We start from the raw sequence: 17,334 nt of genomic DNA, 5'->3' as shown, positions 1-17,334 counted from the left end.
GCTTCCGCGAAGGCAGGACCCGGCAACGAGGAAGGCCCAAATCAAGTTGTAAGCTTCCCTCCGTCGCTGACCTATGCCTAATGAGGAAAAAAAGTCACGGCGCAAGGGAAGCCTCCCCTTCGCTCGCTTGGAAACTTCACCGCAGCGCAGGATGCCTATGGTGCAGGACAGGACACTGAACAAATCGGATCTTGCACTTTCTTCCACGCTGTCCTTCGCAACCTCGCTGCTTAAAGCGTGGTCACCACCTGTTTGATACCAGTTCATCACCGATTCCCCCTCTCCTGTTCTCCGAATCATCATCATGTCCAGGTTATCGCAGGACGAAATATACAATGGCTACCCGACGCAGGTCATCTACCGTAACGGGGACCCTTTCTACGTTGGCAGGAAATTGGTGATCAATGGCAAGAGAGAGAGAAAACTGGTGAACATGTGTCATTTGAATATAAAGGAGTGAAAAAGCTAATATAAGGGGCCTGTATGCAAAAACTTAAATAGCTATGTGTAGAAAATAGCTCGGTTTGCATCTTGGAGATAAGGATTTTTTAAATTGAAAATGCAAAATTATGCCAAAATTTCTGGGATTTGGTCATTCGTCCCCCTTCCTCCTAGCAGGTCTACCATCTCTCCTCCCACACTAGGTCCAACATCCTTAGTCAGTGGAATGCTTTTTTGTTTGGGGGGCCCAAAAGCACTGCCCAGGCTCCACCCCAGACCTAGCCGCCATACTAATAATAGTATTTCTTCCATTCATTTTTCACATACACACAATATAATCTTATTAATAATACATAATGGTAACCACAAAATTAAAATTTCCCTGGAGAAGAGGAGACTTAGAGGGGATATGATAGAGACTTACAAAATCATGAAGAGCATAGAGAGAGTAGAGAGGGACAGATTCTTCAAACTTTCAAATAATAAAAGAACAAGAGGACATTCAGAAAAGTTGAAAGGGGACAGATTCAAAACGAATGCTAGGAAGTTCTTCTTTACCCAAGTTCTTCTTTATGTGGTGGACACCTGGAATGCGCTTCCAGAGGACGTAATAGGGCAGAGTACGGTACTGGGGTTCAAGAAAGGATTGGACAATTTCCTGCTGGAAAAGGGGATAGAGGAGTATAGATAGAGGATTACTGCACAGGTCTTGGACCTGTTGGGCCGCCGCGTGAGCGGACTGCTGGGCATGATGGACCTCAGGTCTGACCCAGCATAGGCATTGCTTATGTTCTCCTTCTATTAACCCCTCTCCAGAACCATACGACATCTCTTCCTCCATTCCCTCCACCACCAGGTCCAACATTCTTCCCTCTTGCATCTGTCCCACTGTTCCTTCTCCACCACCACATCCAACATTTCTCCCTCTCGTCTCTCTCTACTTTACTCCTCTCCCACCAACATGTTCAACAATTCTCTTCCTATGCCCAACATTCTCCTCTTTCTTTCTTTCCCCATGTACACCATCTCTTTCCCTCACACCCATGCTCAACAATTTTCCCTTTCTATTCCCTCCTCCACCTCAGCATCTCTTTCCTTCTATCCTTCCATCCTGTGTCCCAAGTTTGTGCCCCCTCCCTCCTTCCTTACAGACTTTGTTTTAAGTTTGTGTCCCCTCTTTCTTCTGTGTCCCAAGTTCATGCTCCCTTCCTTCTGTGTCTCAATGCACCCCTCCACCTCCCTTCCACTTCCCAACACGTCTCTCTTCCTCCCTTCTGTGTCCCAAGTTTGTGCCCACCTCTCAAGGGTGTGTTCCTGTGTTCTGGCCTGCTCTTAAGACGTGCAAGTAGGCCTTCTCCTCCTTTCCAGTTGCACTTTTTTCTTCACAAAGCCACAAGCAGCAGCAGAGTACTGGTGTGCTGGCTGTGCAGCTACCAAAAGGTGTGCGGGCACATAACTTAGAGGGAACATTGCTTTATTCCTTTTCACTTTTTATCCAATCAACTTTCTAGCTCCTTCTCTATTCCCCTAGCTTTCACATTTCTCATCCCCTTTTATCTGCTTCCCATTACCACATTTCTACCCTGATATACTCCAGTGTTCTCCCTAGGGCCTTTTAGCCGGGCGCTCTCCCACACTGCCTTTGTAACTGCAACACAAACAAGTTCCCTGCTTCGGGGTCTGTAAGGCTCCAGCTGGTTGATCCTCGTCAAGGGGGCCGGCATAGCTGGGGGCGGAAAGCAGTGGAGGTAAGGCTGCGATCAGTCAGCCAATAGGAAGAGCAGCAGCAATGAGGAGCAGATTTTGATTGGAGGAATGTGTCGCTCCCGCCATGATATTTTTTTACTTTGGCGTTGGAGCGCTGTGCAGCGGGACCTCTTTGCATTCTCCCGCATCACTTTCTGGGGAAGTTGCCAGTGCCTCCGGTGTTGGCTGCCCCGGAGAAGAGCGTTGGGTATGTGGGGCCAGCCATCTTACATAGAAACATAGAAACAGAAATAGACGGCAGATAAGGGCCCACGGCCCATCTAGTCTGCCCACCTTAATGTCCCTCCCCTACCTTTGCCCTGTGAAGAGATCCCATGTGCCGATCCCATTTGGCCTTAAAATCAGGCACGCTGCTGGCCTCAATCACCTGTAGTGGAAGACTATTCCAGCGATCAACCACTCTTTCAGTGAAAAAGAATTTCCTGGTGTCACCTCGTAGTTTCCCGCCCCTGATTTTCAACGGATGCCCTCTTGTTGTCGTGGGACCCTTGAAAAAGAAGATATCTTCCTCCGCCTCGATGCGGCCCGTAAGATACTTGAACGTCTCGATCATGTCCCCCCTCTCTCTGCGCTCCTCGAGCGAGTATAGCTGTAATTTATCAAGCCGTTTTTCGTATGGTAGATCCTTGAGTCCCGAGACCATCCGGGTGGCCATTCTTTGCACCGACTCCAGTCTCAGCACATCCTTGCGATAATGCGGCCTCCAGAATTGCACACAGTATTCCAGGTGGGGCCTCACCATGGATCTATACAATGGCATAATGACTTCCGCCTTACGACTGACGAAACCCCTTCGTATGCAGCCCATGATTTGTCTTGCCTTGGACGAAGCCTGCTCCACTTGATTGGCAGACTTCATGTCCTCACTGACGATTACCCCCAAGTCTCGTTCTGCTACCGTTTTTGCTAGGATCTCGCCATTAAGGGTATAAGACTTGCATGGATTCTGGCTGCCCAGGTGCATAACTTTGCATTTTTTGGCATTGAAGTTGAGTTGCCATGTCCTAGACCATCGCTCCAGTAGGAGTAGGTCGTGCATCATGTTGTCGGGCACTGAATCTTCGTCTGTTGTGCATTTGCCCACTACATTACTCAGTTTGGCGTCATCGGTGAATAATGTTATTTTACCTCGAAGCCCTTCTGCCAAGTCTCTTATAAAGATGTTGAATAGGATTGGGCCCAAGACTGAGCCCTGTGGTACTCCACTAATCACCTCCGTCATTTCGGAAGGGGTGCCGTTCACCACCACCCTTTGGAGCCTACCTCCAAGCCAGCTCCCAACCCATTTCGTCAATGTGTTACCTAATCCTATAGAACTCATCTTGCTCAGTAACCTGCGGTGTGGTACGCTATCGAATGCTTTGCTAAAGTCCAGGTACACGATGTCCAGGGACTCCCCAATATCCAGCTTCCCCGTTACCCAGTCAAAGAAGCTGATCAGGTTGGATTGGCAGGATCTCCCCTTAGTAAATCCATGTTGTCGGGGATCCCGTAGATTCTCTTCATCCAGGATCTTATCTAATTGGTGTTTGATTAGAGTTTCCATTAGTTTGCTCACTATCGATGTTAGACTCACTGGTCTGTAGTTTGCTGTCTCCATCTTTGAGCCTTTCTTGTGGAGTGGAATGACGTTAGCCGTCCTCCAGTCCAACGGGACGCTGCCTGTACTAAGGGAGAGGTTGAAGAGCGCGGACAGTGGCTCCGCCAAGACATCACTCAGCTCCCTAAGCACCCTGGGGTGCAGGTTGTCCGGCCCCATTGCTTTGTTAACCTTGAGCTTTGACAGCTCACCGTAGACACTGCTGGGCGTAAACTCAAAGTTACTAAACGGGTCAACTGAGCCAACCCTTGTCTGTAGCTGAGGGCCGAGCCCTGGCGCTTCTCGGGTGAAGACTGAGCAGAAGTATTCATTTAATAGTTGGGCTTTTTCCGAATCCTTTTCCACCTAGTCTCCGTCTGGTTTCCTAAGACGTACAATCCCGCCTGAGTTTTTTCTTCTATCACTGATATACCTGAAGAAGGATTTATCTCCCTTCTGGATGTTCTTTGCTAGAGACTCCTCCATGAGGAATTTAGCCTCCCTGACTGCTGTTTTGACGGCTTTTGATTTGGCCAGGTAGTCTGCTCTAGAGTCCTGCTTCCCTGATTGTTTGTAAGAGATGAATGCTTTTTTCTTCTCCTTGATCAGGTCTGAGATCTCCGCAGTAAACCACTGTGGCTTATTGTTCCTTCGCCGTTTACTTACTGATTTTACATAGCGGTTTGTTGCTTCTTGTATGGTTGCTTTCAAAGTCGACCACATGTCTTCCACGTTATCGGTTTCTTCTTGGCTTTGTAGCGCCTGGTGAACGAAGTCTCCCATTTCTTTGAAATTTGTGTCCTTGAATTTGAGGACTTTGGTTAGTGTAGTAGATTTAGTGAAACCTTTCCTGATATTGAACCATACCATGTTGTGGTCACTGGAGGCCAATGTGTCGCCCACCGAGACCTCTGTGACACTTTCTCCATTGGTAAGTATCAGGTCCAGTATTGCCTGATCCCTTGTCAGTTCCAACACCAGTTGCCTGAGGCTTGCTCCTTTCATAGAGTTTAATAGCCTCCTGCTGCTGCCGGAAGCAGAGGTAAGTGTAACCCAATCCACATCAGGCATGTTGAAGTCACCTAGCAATACTGTGTCCCCACGCAAGGTGATATTTTCTATATCTTCGATTATTTCCATATCCAGGTCATCCTGTTGTCTTGGGGGTCTGTAAATTACGCCAAGATACAAGCATTTGTCTTTCCCTCTGGCCAAATTAACCCAAAGGGATTCCCCAGTTTACTGGACATCTGAGATTCTCGTGACCTTAATGTCATCTTTAGTATATAATGCTACACCCCCTCCCTTCCTACCCTCTCTGTCCCGGCGAAGCAAGTTGTAACCCGGTATGACCATGTCCCACCCGTGAGAGTCTGTGAGCCAGGTTTCGGATATCGCCACCACATCCAGGTCGGCATTCCTTATTTCTGTTTCCAATTCCAGGATCTTGTTTCCTAAACTGTGTGCGTTGACGTACATAGCCCTCCATGTTATATTTTTGTTATGTCTCAGTGGGGATATTCCTGTTTGAGCTATTTGAACACCTTTAGCATTGTTTGTGTTATTTGTGCTTTCCTGAGGCTCAGAACCACAATGTGTACTCCCCATATACCCAGAACTACAGTGTGTACTCCCCCTAGACCCGGAATCTTCCACTTCTCTCCTCGTAGAATGCGCTTCCATAAGGCCCACGAGCTCTTTGAGATAGAGAACACCGTGTCCCGAGTCAGTCTTGTTAGTATTAGTAGGCACATGCCTGGGGCCCGCTGAAGGAGAGCAAATTTTTTTTTTTTTTTTAAATTAACATTTTTTAAACTTTTCGTCGATGGGGGGGGGATGGGGGAGGGGCCGATTTGCCGATCTTACCCGCCTGACTGAAGGATGGTGATTCCCTGGGCTGATGAAGAGCCGCCAGAAGCACACAAATCAATCTGCAATGCGGGGGCCCATATCCAAGAGGTTAGTTTTTTTAAGTTAATAGCAATAGTGAGGAATCCAGTGATAACAGCGGATATTTGCGCGCTAGCACGCACTGAGACCTGACAATCTTTTATTTTTGAGGATTATAAGTAACCCTGTTTTTTGAGGGGGGAGAAAGAACAAATAGCAACTGAATGTTTTAAGTGTAGTGCCCCCCCCCCTCAAAAATCAGGGTTACTTCATAACCGTCAAAAATAAAAGAATTGTCGGGTCTCAGTGTGTGTTGGCGCGCAAATGTTCGGCGCGCAATTGTCCTGCGGTCACCGGGATTTCTGAGGAAGAATATCCAGGTTAAAGTTTTCTACAGCTCCTATTAAGGTAAGGTGAATTGAGTTTTATACTTTTTTTGTCATTTAAAGATAGGATTATGCTTTCTAATCTGTTAAGTAATATTACAGATCTATTTGAATGTGGAATTCAGCACCTAGCCAGTGCTTGCATTGTATTGGGTCTTAAAGCTTGTAGAAAAGTTTGAGTTGTCCTTTCATTTTGAAATGAACCTTTTGAGTTGAGTTAATCACAATGAACAGTTCATTTTATCATGTTTCTTTTGGGATTTATATTTTATCTCTGCTCAATTAAGTGATTCATTCATTTTAATTTGCTGAATGGAAACTAGGAATTAAGGTATAAGGTGATCTCGATTCATTACATTAAATTACATTATATTACAGATTTCTATTCCGCCATTACCTTTCGGTTCAAAGCGGATTACAAAAAGAGTTATGGAAGAAGGGTTACAACGTTAGATCAGAGAAGGTTTCCAAGAGAGGGAAAAGTAGGATCTGGGGTTAGGGAGGGGATGGTAAGAGGGGGGTTAAGCTTTATCATGGTATTAAGCTTTAAGGGATTTCTTGAAGAGTATAGTTTTTATTTCCTTTCTGAACATTTTGTAGTCTGGGGATTCAAGGAAAAAATTTTTTGATTAGGCCTATTGAATTGATTTTTTTTGTTTCAATTCACTTTTCCTGCCCAATCAGGTGTTTCCTTTCCTTTTTTTTTAGCCTCTTCAGCCCCCCACCGCCATCTCTTTCCAACTCCACACTGGTGCTGTGTTGTAAACAAAAAAAGACTCTCTCTCACACTCACTAACTGCCTCTTTCTTACCCTTCTCCTCTTATTTTTTCAGCTACCTATCAAATTTCCATCTTCTCGAAGTTATAGAGAAATACTTTTAAAACCAATAAGAGGAAATTTTTTTCACTCAGAGAATACTACTTGAGCTCGAACGCATTGCCAGAAGATGTGGTAAGAGCGGTTAATGTAGCTGGTTTTAAGAAAGGCTTGGACAGTTTCCTAGAGGAAAAGTCCATAGTCTGTTATTGAGAAATACATGGGGGAAGTCACTGCTTGCTCTGGATCGGTAGCATGGAATGTTGATACTCTTTGGGGTTCCGGAACCTTGCTATTCTTTAGGATTCTGAATGGAATGTTGCTACTCCTTGGGTTTTGGTCAAGTACTAGTGACCTGGATTGGCCACTGTGAGAATGGGCTATTTTTATGTTCTTATGATTCCCACCTCACCCTGCCTCCTAACTAGTCTGCCTACTCAAGAACCCTTCTTCCCTGGAGTATCTATCGTTTGAGCATAACTTTGTAGTACTCCCACCTGATTGTCCCATCGACTCTTGAAGTCAAGCATGCTACTGGCCTCGACCACCTAGCGGGGAAGATCATTCCATCGATCAATCACCCGTTCAGTGAAGAAGTATTTCCTGGTGTCGCCATGAAATCTTCCTCCCTTAAGTTTTTTAGTGGATGCCCTCTTGTCGCCGTGGGACCCTTCATAAAAAAGATTTCCTCCTCCACTTTGATGTGACCCATGATGTATTTAAATGTTTCTATCATGTCGCTCCTTTCTCTGCGCTCTTCCAGAGAATATAAGCGCAGTCTGATCAGGTGTTCTTCATATGGGATGTCCTTAAGTCCTGAGACCATCCTGGTGGTCATTCTCTGTATCGACTCCATCCTCTTCACATCCTTTTGATAATGTGGCCTCCAAAATTGGACACAGTACTCCAGGTGAGGTCACCATGGATCTGTATAACGATAGTATGACTTCCGGCTTTCGGCTGATGAAGCTCCTTCTGATGCAATCCTTCTGATGTCTGGCCTTTGCTGTAGCTTTCTCCACCTGATAGCAGCTTTCATATCTTCCCGGATGAGAACTCCCAAGTCCCTTTCTGCAGTAGTTCTTAAGTTTTCACCGTTCAAGGTGTATGTTTTGCATGGATTTCCGTTCCCAAGGTGCATTACTTTACATTTCTTGGCATTGAAGTTTAGTTGCCAAGTACTGGACCATTTTTCCAATACAAGCAGGTCTTGCTCCATAGTGTTGGGCCTGGTTGTGCTGTCAGGTTCTGAGGCCCTGCCCACAACGCTGCATAGTTTAACGTCGACGGCAAATAGTGTAATTTTGCCTCTAAGTCCCTGAGTCAAATCCCCTACAAAGATATTAAATAGCATCGGGCCCAAGACTGAGCCCTGTGGCACTCCACTGGTCACTCTCGACGCTTTTGAGGGGATACTTTTTACCACCACTTTCTGAAGCCTGTTGCTAAGCCAGTCTTGTACCCATGCTGTCAGTGTTACTCCTAGTCCTAGCGAGTGCATCTTATTTAATAACCTTCGGTGTGGAACACTGTCAAAAGACTTACTAAAGTCCAAATACACCACATCCAGGGACTCACCCTCATCTAGTTTTTTTGTTACCCAATCAAAGAAGCTTATCAGATTGGATTGACAAGACCTTCCTTTTGTAAAGCCATACTGGTGGGGATCTTTTAAACTTTCATCATCCAGGAACGTGTCTAGTCTTTGTTACTCACCACGTGTGTGTGTGTGTTCTTTTAATTTGATTTATTGATGGATAAAAACTGTATTTTAAAAGCATGAAAGTTTGAAAATGCTTGCTCCTTTTACTTCTTGTAGTTGAAATACTGCAGCTGAAATTTATAAGAAACGTCTCTTACCATCTCTATGTATGTTGTTTTTTAAATTAGTGCACTACGCTGAGGCCAAGATACTGCTTCGTAACTTCTCGTACTCTCTGCTCTTCCAAATATGAGCCAAATGAAAAGGTAAGCTGAGCTGATTCAATCGACTATTAATGTTTCAAGTTTCAAGTTTACTAGGATTTTATATACCGCCTATCAAGGTTATCTAAGCGGTTTTTACAATCAGGTACTCAAGTATTTTCCCTATCTGTCCCGGCGGGCTCACAATCTATCTAACGTACCTGGGGCTATGGAGGATTAAGTGACTTGCCCAGGATCACAAGGAGCAGCGCGGGGTTTGAACCCACAACCCCAGGGTGCTGAGGCTGTAGATCCAACTTCGCCACACACTCCTCCTAAATGTTTACTTTAAATTTAAATGTTTAGTTTAAATTTATTTAACTTCTTTTCCATAGCCCAGAGGTTACCAACACAGGTGCATGTACCGCAAGGCATTAGCAGGGGTTATTGGGCACTCTGGTAGCTCATGCTCAAGTGTGCATCTCTCCCTCCCTACTATCTACCCTGGTCCAGCAGCTTCCTCCTGTACCCTCCTTGCCCCTTCCCAGTCCAGCAACTCTCCTTTCCACCCCCTCCTGTAATCTGTCCTAACTTGCTTTATTGCAGCTGGTACCTGTAGCACAGAAATTGAGATAGAGAGCCTTGGGGCCTTCTCTAGGCCTTGTTCTGCCTCTGAAGCAACATCCTGTTTCTTCACAGGTAGGGTATGGGCTAGCAGAGATCCCAAGGCTACCCATTTCAGTCACCATGCTGCCAGTACTGGCAGTGATCTTGCAAGTCAGGGTGGACTGTGGGGTGGGGGACAGATAGGGAGAGGTGCTGCTGTACCTGGAGGTGAGTGTGAGACTAACCCCATGGTGGGAAGGATGTGGAAGGGATACAGAGGGGGCAATGCTGATCCCGGGGGGGAAGGGCCAGAAAAGACAGATGCTAAATATTGGGAGAGGGTAGAGACAAGCACATAGAAAAGAGAAATGCTGGACAGAACTGAGAGGGAAGATGGATGGTGAACAGGGAGAAATGTGAAATGAACAGGTCACCTTTCAAAGACAGGATAGATCACCTTTCAAGGACAGGATAAAGAGAAAAGCTGGAGAGAGATTAAAGTGAATGGAAAACTAAGATACTCAGTTACAGCAAAGGTAGAAAAAAGTATTTTATTCTGAATTAATTGTGATGCCAGCTCTTAGAAATGCACATCAGATACCTTGTATTTGTTGCTATTTTTCTAGTATAGGAAGTCCCTGGGTTAAGAATGAGTTATGTTTTTAAAGCCGTTCTCAAGTCAGATTTGTATGTAACTCGGAGCATGTGAGAATCTGTGTGTATTTTTAGGTACTGTAGGTATTTTCCAGTCTCCAGAGAGCGTGGTCTGTTTATATCTGAGGCAGGGTTAAGGGCCTTGAACCAGATTACTTCAACATGGCATTTCCAACCCATGAAGCAAGAGTGTAGCTGAACACCCAATTTTAGGCTGGCCTGGGCCCAAGGTATATACAGCTTTACAATGGCCCCATATTGGCACAAACATAGCATGGAGTGCTGATTGGAAGCTATTCAGAGAAAGAAATGACTTTTGTCTTTGCAGTAGATGCAAGTAGAAAAAACCTTTCCCCCCCCTTTTTTTAAGGGGGGGGGCAAGATGGAGGCACACAGATGAGACACGTATTTACTAGAGTGTTTTTGTCCCTTTGATTTTCTTTTGGATTTACCTCACAAGAGGAAGTAGACAGAAAGCTCGGGCAGTCTCCTCTGAATTTGAGCCAGTCAAAGATCATGGTCTTTCTTCAGCCTCCAGCCACAATGGCTTTTCTGAATGTGGGTCTTACTTTTAGGTAGATTGAAGGCGATCCATAGAGCAAGAGTGTAGCTAGACATCCAATTTTAAGCTGGCCTGAGCCCAGTGTATGTGAGCATGACATCTCCATCTCCCCACCTGAAACTTTTCCTCCCCTCTCCCACAGGCGATCGGGTGTCTCTCAGCTCCATTCCCCCATCCAGCCTGTATCTGTATAATGCTCAATATTGAGATAAGCATTATACAGATCGGGATGGTGCGAACAAGTTTGAAAAGGGGGGACTTTTCTTGAAACAGACAGAAGGCGAAACATGTCGGAATGACAGGTCCCTTCCCGATGATAGTACGGGACAAGACTGACTTAAGATAAGTCAATTAAGTTAAAATAATTTTAAGAATTAAGTTATTGTCAAATATATTTTATTGAGCTCATGAAAACCAGCAAACAATGATACAAAACACACTTCAGATATGCTCAACTTTTTGATATAACCAATCCGAAGTCCCACGCCCCCCCCACCAAACCACCCCACCCAACCCAACCCCGTCAACCCCCCCCCCTTACGGGTCCTCCTTCGAAGTACAATAGCAAAGAGAGAAGTATCTAAGAAAACAGGCATACCAGTTACATCATATGTGACAAAAACAGAGAGTCAACAGTTGAGCAAACGGCTGCGAGCCACAGGAGTCATAGTAGTCCAAAATGGTTCCCAAATACATTGAAATGTACGGCCTGGGAGGGAGAAAAAGTTAAGAATTAAGTTATATGAGACACTAAAGAAAAATAGCACTGAGCACTTTAAATAAGAAAAATGTGAAAAAAATATATAATGGGGCTAATGAGGATGCCATTGCCATAAGTTTGTTTGGTGACCATAGAAATGCATGGCACCTAATAGCTAGTCTGAGGCCTAAAAAAAGTTTAAAAGAAAATTAAAGGAACATCAAGGACATTGAGATGGTTTTGGATTAGTTATGTTTTCAATGTCTTACATTTGACTGCAGGAGATACTGCCTAAGGGAAGTGACATCGTTGCAAGCATACGAGATAGAGGAAAGGGCCAACTTTGGGCTTCCTGTTTGCAGTGGTGCTCTTACTGGCCAGCTGTTGCTACATTGGGAAGACCGCAGGGAGGAGAGTAACAGAGAAGCTGGACAATGAACATGAAAGGGTGACATTCATAAGTATGAGTCTGGCGTAAGCTGGACCTTTGTAACCCGGGGACTGCATTGATTGGATAAATGTTATATCAAGGAGTGGTAGGGAGGTAAAATTCTTGGACGTCATAAATGACTGCTTCTTGAAGCAGCTGGTCCTGGATCCAACAAGATGGGGATCTGTAGTGGAATGCAGGGGATAGTACAGGAGGTAACTGACCATTGTGGCTACTATTACATTCTTAATAATTTAAGTTAATCAATCTGAAAACTGTAGTTATACACCAATATAAATAGCCCTTCGACAAATAGCAATCTATAAACCGTATATTATCTAATTGGTATTAGATCCCTTGTATGTATCAAGTTAGGATAATAACTGGTTTATAAACTGTTCTGTAATTATAGCAAATCGTAACCTGGTAACTGTTTATGTATGTTTAACCTGTAACCCGAGAGCTGTTTGGGGACAATGGGATAGAAAACAAAATTAATAAATAAACTGTGTCAGATCTGTTGGGAAACAGTGATCATAATGTGATGTCACTAAAGAAATCTACTCTAGCAGCATTTAATTTTTGAAAGGGTGACTACGATAAAATGAGGAAAACGGTTAAAAAGAAGCTAAAAGGATCGGTGGCAAAAGTTAGGATCCATCATGGAAACTCAGACCAGATATATTCCTTGTATTAACAAAGGAGGAAAGAATAGAAAATGAGAGCTGGCATAGTTAAAAGGTGAAGTGAAAGAGGTTATTAGAGCCAAAAAAATCTTTTTTAAGAATAAGAACATAAGAATAGTCTTACTGGGTCAGACCAATGGTCCATCAAGCCTAGTAGTCCGTTCTCACAGTGGCCAATCCAGGTCCCTAGTACCTGACTAAAACCCAAGGAGTAGCAACATTCCATGCAATTCAGGGCAAGCAGTGACTTCCCCCATGTCTTTCTCAATAACAGATTATTGAAATTGTCCAAACCTTTCTTAAAGGTTACGCCATCTGCTCTTGCCTTAACTTCTGGCAATGTGTTCCAGAGCTTAACTATTCTCTGAGTGAAAAAATATTTCCTCCTATTGGTTTTATAATAATAATAATAATAACTTTATTCTTATATACCGCCTGACCATGATAGTTCAAGGTGGTTTACAACAAGAGAAAAACTGAACAGTCAGCAACTTATACATATTCATAAGAAAATACATAAAGAACAAATAGACTAAGAATAAAAAACTTAAGATACAAATCTATCGAATAACTGCGTTTTTACTAATTTTCTGAAAGAGTAGTAAGATGAAACACATGAAATTGTTTTACCAAGCCAGTCATTCATTTTGGTTGCCTGAAAAGCAAGAGTTCTATCAAGAAATCTCTTAAAACGACAGGATTTAACAGTTGGATATGCAAATAAATTAACTCTATGTGTGGACTTGTTGGAATAATCTAGGAAGAAATGGGGGAAACTAGGTAAACTGGAGACATACCAAAAATAGATTTAAAACAAATACAAGCAAATTTAAACAGGACTTTTGCCTCCATTGGTAATCGGTGTAATTTTTGGTAATAGGGGCTAATATGCTCCCATTTTTTTCAAACCGAAAATCAATTGTACTGCAGAATTCTGTACCACTCGCAATCTTTTTAAAGTTTTCTTATAGGCACCCAAGTAAATTGTTACAATAGTCAAGAATACTTAGTATGGATGACTGGACTAATAAATGAAATAATACTACATCAAAATATTTCTTAATGGTTATGGAGTTTCCATAAAACTGCGAGGAACATTTTCCAATTAAAAATCTGTATGTTGCTCCAAAGTAAGATGCCAGAATTTTTATGGAGTGGTCAGTAGGATAAGCAAAACTATTCAGATGTATCAGCATATCAGCGTATCTTTAATATTGTCATTGAGACTAACAAGGAAAAATTTGGTTGGTTTTTTTTTTTCAGAGTTTAGTTTTAATTTAAAATCAATCATCCATATTTCAATCTGATTTAGAATAATAAATATATGGTTTTTTTAAATCTCAGCTGTCAAATGTAAGCGGAATAACTATGGTGATGTCGTCAGCATAAATATAAAATTTCAGTTTTAAACTTAAGACACACTATCAAATTCTTCTCAGAATTTCATATTTCTGGTCTTGCTCTTTTTAGCATTGCCTATTTTCTCCTCTTCTTCCTATACTGCTTCTAGCAAAGTGCTTAAAAAGACATCCTCTGTTAATTACGCTGGGTTTTACTAAATGGTGCTAGTGCTTTTTAGTGTGGGCCAGCAAAATAAATACTCCAATGCTCATAGGAATTTTTTGAGCATTGGAACATTTACATCACCTGCCCGTGATAAAAATTTTTTAGCGCCGTTTAATAATAGGAGCCGCTACTGTTGTGGAAGTTTGGTTTTCTGTTGACTTCCTCTTGGCTTCCTTCTCAAAGGAAAATGTGTAAGAATATTGTGTTAATTTCGTATTTATTACAACCTGACCTTCATTGTCGATTTCAGATTTAGATTTCAAGTTGTGTTCTGCTCTGTGAAAAAGGGATGGGGTGGTCGCTGAAGGTTTTGATTTCAAACCTGTGTGTTCTGCTCGGTGAAAAAGGGGATTTAAAGGGGTTTTTTTTCCCCCTGTACTGTTAAAATGAAATGAGATTAAAGGTCTAGCTGCTATTACACTTTGATTAATTGCTTTGAGCCTGTGTCTAACAGGGAGGAGCTCTTTCCTGAGGTGCTTGAACTTCCTGAGACATAACTTTGGGAGAGCGTTTCCTTTGTATACCTCTGAAAGCTAAGTTACTCAGAATTTCAGTTTTCTGGTCTTGCTCTTATTATACTATATTATTACTAAATTATATTATATTTGCTTATTTCCTCCTCTTCCTAGACTGCTTTCAGCAAAGATAACCCTCCCCCCCTCTGTTCCCTTTAATGTTTTTGGAATCTTGGTTATCCCAGGACAAGCAGGTAGCATATTCTCACACATGGGTGACGTCACCGATGGAGCCCCGCAGCGGACAGCCTCGAAATCAGACTTGCTTGAAGATCTTTCTAAGAGCTTCCGAGTGCTGCGCGTCCCTTCCCGCCCGAACTATGGGGCACGTCTCCTGTGAGGATCCTCAGTTCAAAGTTTTCCGCGGAGCCGAGAAGACCTGTTCTTTTCAGCTCTGCAGCACTTTGCCTTCTCTTCACCGAGGCTGTTTTCTTTTTTTTTTTTTTTTTGTAGTTTGGTCGCTGTGTATTATCCCAGGACAAGCAGGCAGTATATTCTTAACTGATGGGTGACGGCACCGACGGAGCCCCGGTACGGACAATTTTAGAGTGATTGCATTCTAAGAACTTAGAAAGTTCTAGTTAGGCCGCACCGCGCATGCGCGAGTGCCTTCCCGCCCAACGGATGTGCACGGTCCCCAGTTTCTTAGTTTCTGCGGAGCTAAGAAGACGCGTGTTTTTCAACGGCCGTTGAAATCTTTTTGCTTGCCTTCCCGCTCGCGTATTTTTTCTTCAAAAAAGTTCTTCTTTTTTCCTAAGTTCCCGGCTTCCAAAAAAAAAAACCAACAAAGCAATTTTCTTTTCTTTTATTTTTTCTCGGGTTAACCCCGGCGGGGCCTGTTGTCATCATCGAAGCCTCCGCTTTCGATTTGGCGGAGGCCGTGTTCACCTTCATGCCCCCTCAGCCAGGATTCAAAAAGTGCCAACGGTGTGCGTGCCCCATCTCGTTGACCGACCTGCACAATTGGTGTCTGCAGTGCTTGGGTCCGGATCACAGGGCTTCCACCTGCACCCGTTGTGCTACTCTGAAGAAGCGCACTTTAAAAAACAGGCAGCTTCAGCAGAAACTCCTTTTCGGTGCCGAAATGACTGATCCCTCGACATCGGCGTCGGCAGCTTCTCAACTGGCTCCCACTTCATCGACGCCGTGTGACACCGCTCCGGCGTCGCACCCTCCAGGTAAGCCGGCTAAGAAGCCTTCCTCTCTGGAGCATCCTCCGGTCGCTGTGGCAGAGTCCAGTCCTGCCGACCTCGAGGCACCCCCGTAAACGCTCCGCCCCTATAGAGGTGAGTGCATCCTCCTCGGCCTCCTCATCCTCTAGGCGTCGAGTGGCACCACAGGTACCGCAGAAAAAGAAAGCGATACCGGTGCCTTCTTTGGATGACCATATTGCGGCTGTCCTTCAAGTCCAACTTAAGGAGCAATTGCAGCAACTCCTTCCTGCTCTGTTGGCACCGAACCTTCCAGTCCCGGTCCGGTCTGAGCCACCGGTACCGACCATGGAGCAGCCGCTATTGTCGGCTTCCACTCTTTCGGTACCGGTCCATTCTGCTTCTTCGATTTCCATGCCAGTACTATCTGTGGAGCTGAGAGGTCTTCATCGGGCTGTTCAAACCACTGAGCCCTTCCTTATGTCCGATCAGTCTCGACTTCGGCAACCTTTAACTTCTCCAGGTGCCGCCTCCTTGTGTTCCGGGAAGTCGGTACACAAGACCTGACACGCTGATTTGACACCGGACTCCCGGGGTCGTGTTTCTCAGGTACGAGATCCTGATCTCTGAGATGACTCTGAAGAGCCCTTGCTCTCTGAGGATGAGGTTTCTTCGGGTGAGGAGGACTCCCCTCCCCCCCCCCCTCTGCGAGAACCTTCTTCTAGGCCGGAACATTCCTCCTTTACATCTTTTTTAAAGGAGATGTGCGAGTCTCTTTCATTTCCTTTGGAGGCTGAATCCAAGAAATCTAAGGCATTCCTTGACGCTTTAAACTTTGATTAGCCTCCAAAGGAATTTCTTAAATTGCCCCTCCATGATATTTTGAGGGAGACTTTCTATAAAAATCTTGAGACTCCCTTGACCATTCCTGGGGCCCCTCAAAAATTGGATTCCTTATATAAAGTCAAATTCAGCCCAATTCCAGTCTTTGACAAACCTCAGCTCCCGCATGAGTCTTTATTGGTCGAGTCCACTCTCAAAAAGTCTGCGGGCGCTAGCGTCTATGCTTCGGTCCCTCCTGGCAGAGAGGGGAGGGCCATGGATAAATTTGGCAAGCGTTTATACCAAAATGCTATGCTTGCCAATAGATCCGGTAATTATGCCTTTCATTTTTCCCTTTATATGAAGCACCTCATTCAGCAACTGGCTTCTTTTGAAAAATACTTACCTGACAGAAAACTCTCTGCTTTCCGCAAATGCTCTTCCAGTCTCTTGCAGCTTAGAAAATTCATGGTTCGTTCCATCTATGACACCTTTGAACTCACCTCGAGAGCTACGGCGATGGCTGTGGCTATGCGCCGTCTGGCTTGGCTTAGGGTTTCGGAGCTTGATATCAACCACCAAGATCGCCTTGCTAATGCTCCATGCCTCGGGGATGAGTTATTTGGTGATTCTCTCGATTCCACCACACAGAAATTGTCGGCCCATGAGACTCGCTGGGACACTCTTCTCAAGAACAAGAAGAAGCCTCCACCTGTCCGGCCCTTCCGTCAACAATCGGCCTATCAGCGCCGCTACTCTGCTAGACCCTTACCATCTGCTCCTCAGCAACTTAGACGCCAGCGTCAGCAGCAACGTCAACAGCCTCGTGCACAACAGCAGCAGCAAGTGAAGCCTCC

At 44.4% G+C, this 17,334-nt stretch overlaps 1 protein-coding gene across 1 annotated transcript in view; it reads left to right on the top strand.

Moving 5' to 3' along the window:
• Nucleotides 1–17,334, top strand: part of PCCA (propionyl-CoA carboxylase subunit alpha) — a 937,632-nt gene that overhangs the window by 12,467 nt on the left and 907,831 nt on the right. Inside the window, exon 2 of the mRNA XM_033947881.1 lies at nucleotides 8,771–8,848. Within this exon, the coding sequence (XP_033803772.1) occupies nucleotides 8,771–8,848 (78 nt within the window). The remainder of the gene's footprint in view (nucleotides 1–8,770; nucleotides 8,849–17,334) is intronic.

This window comes from Geotrypetes seraphini, chromosome 6, assembly GCF_902459505.1.
Source record: "Geotrypetes seraphini chromosome 6, aGeoSer1.1, whole genome shotgun sequence".
In the NCBI taxonomy this organism is placed as follows: Eukaryota; Metazoa; Chordata; class Amphibia; order Gymnophiona; family Dermophiidae; genus Geotrypetes; species Geotrypetes seraphini.
The sequence above is the reverse complement of the archived record's forward strand: the minus strand, read 5'-3'. Positions and strand labels throughout refer to the sequence as shown.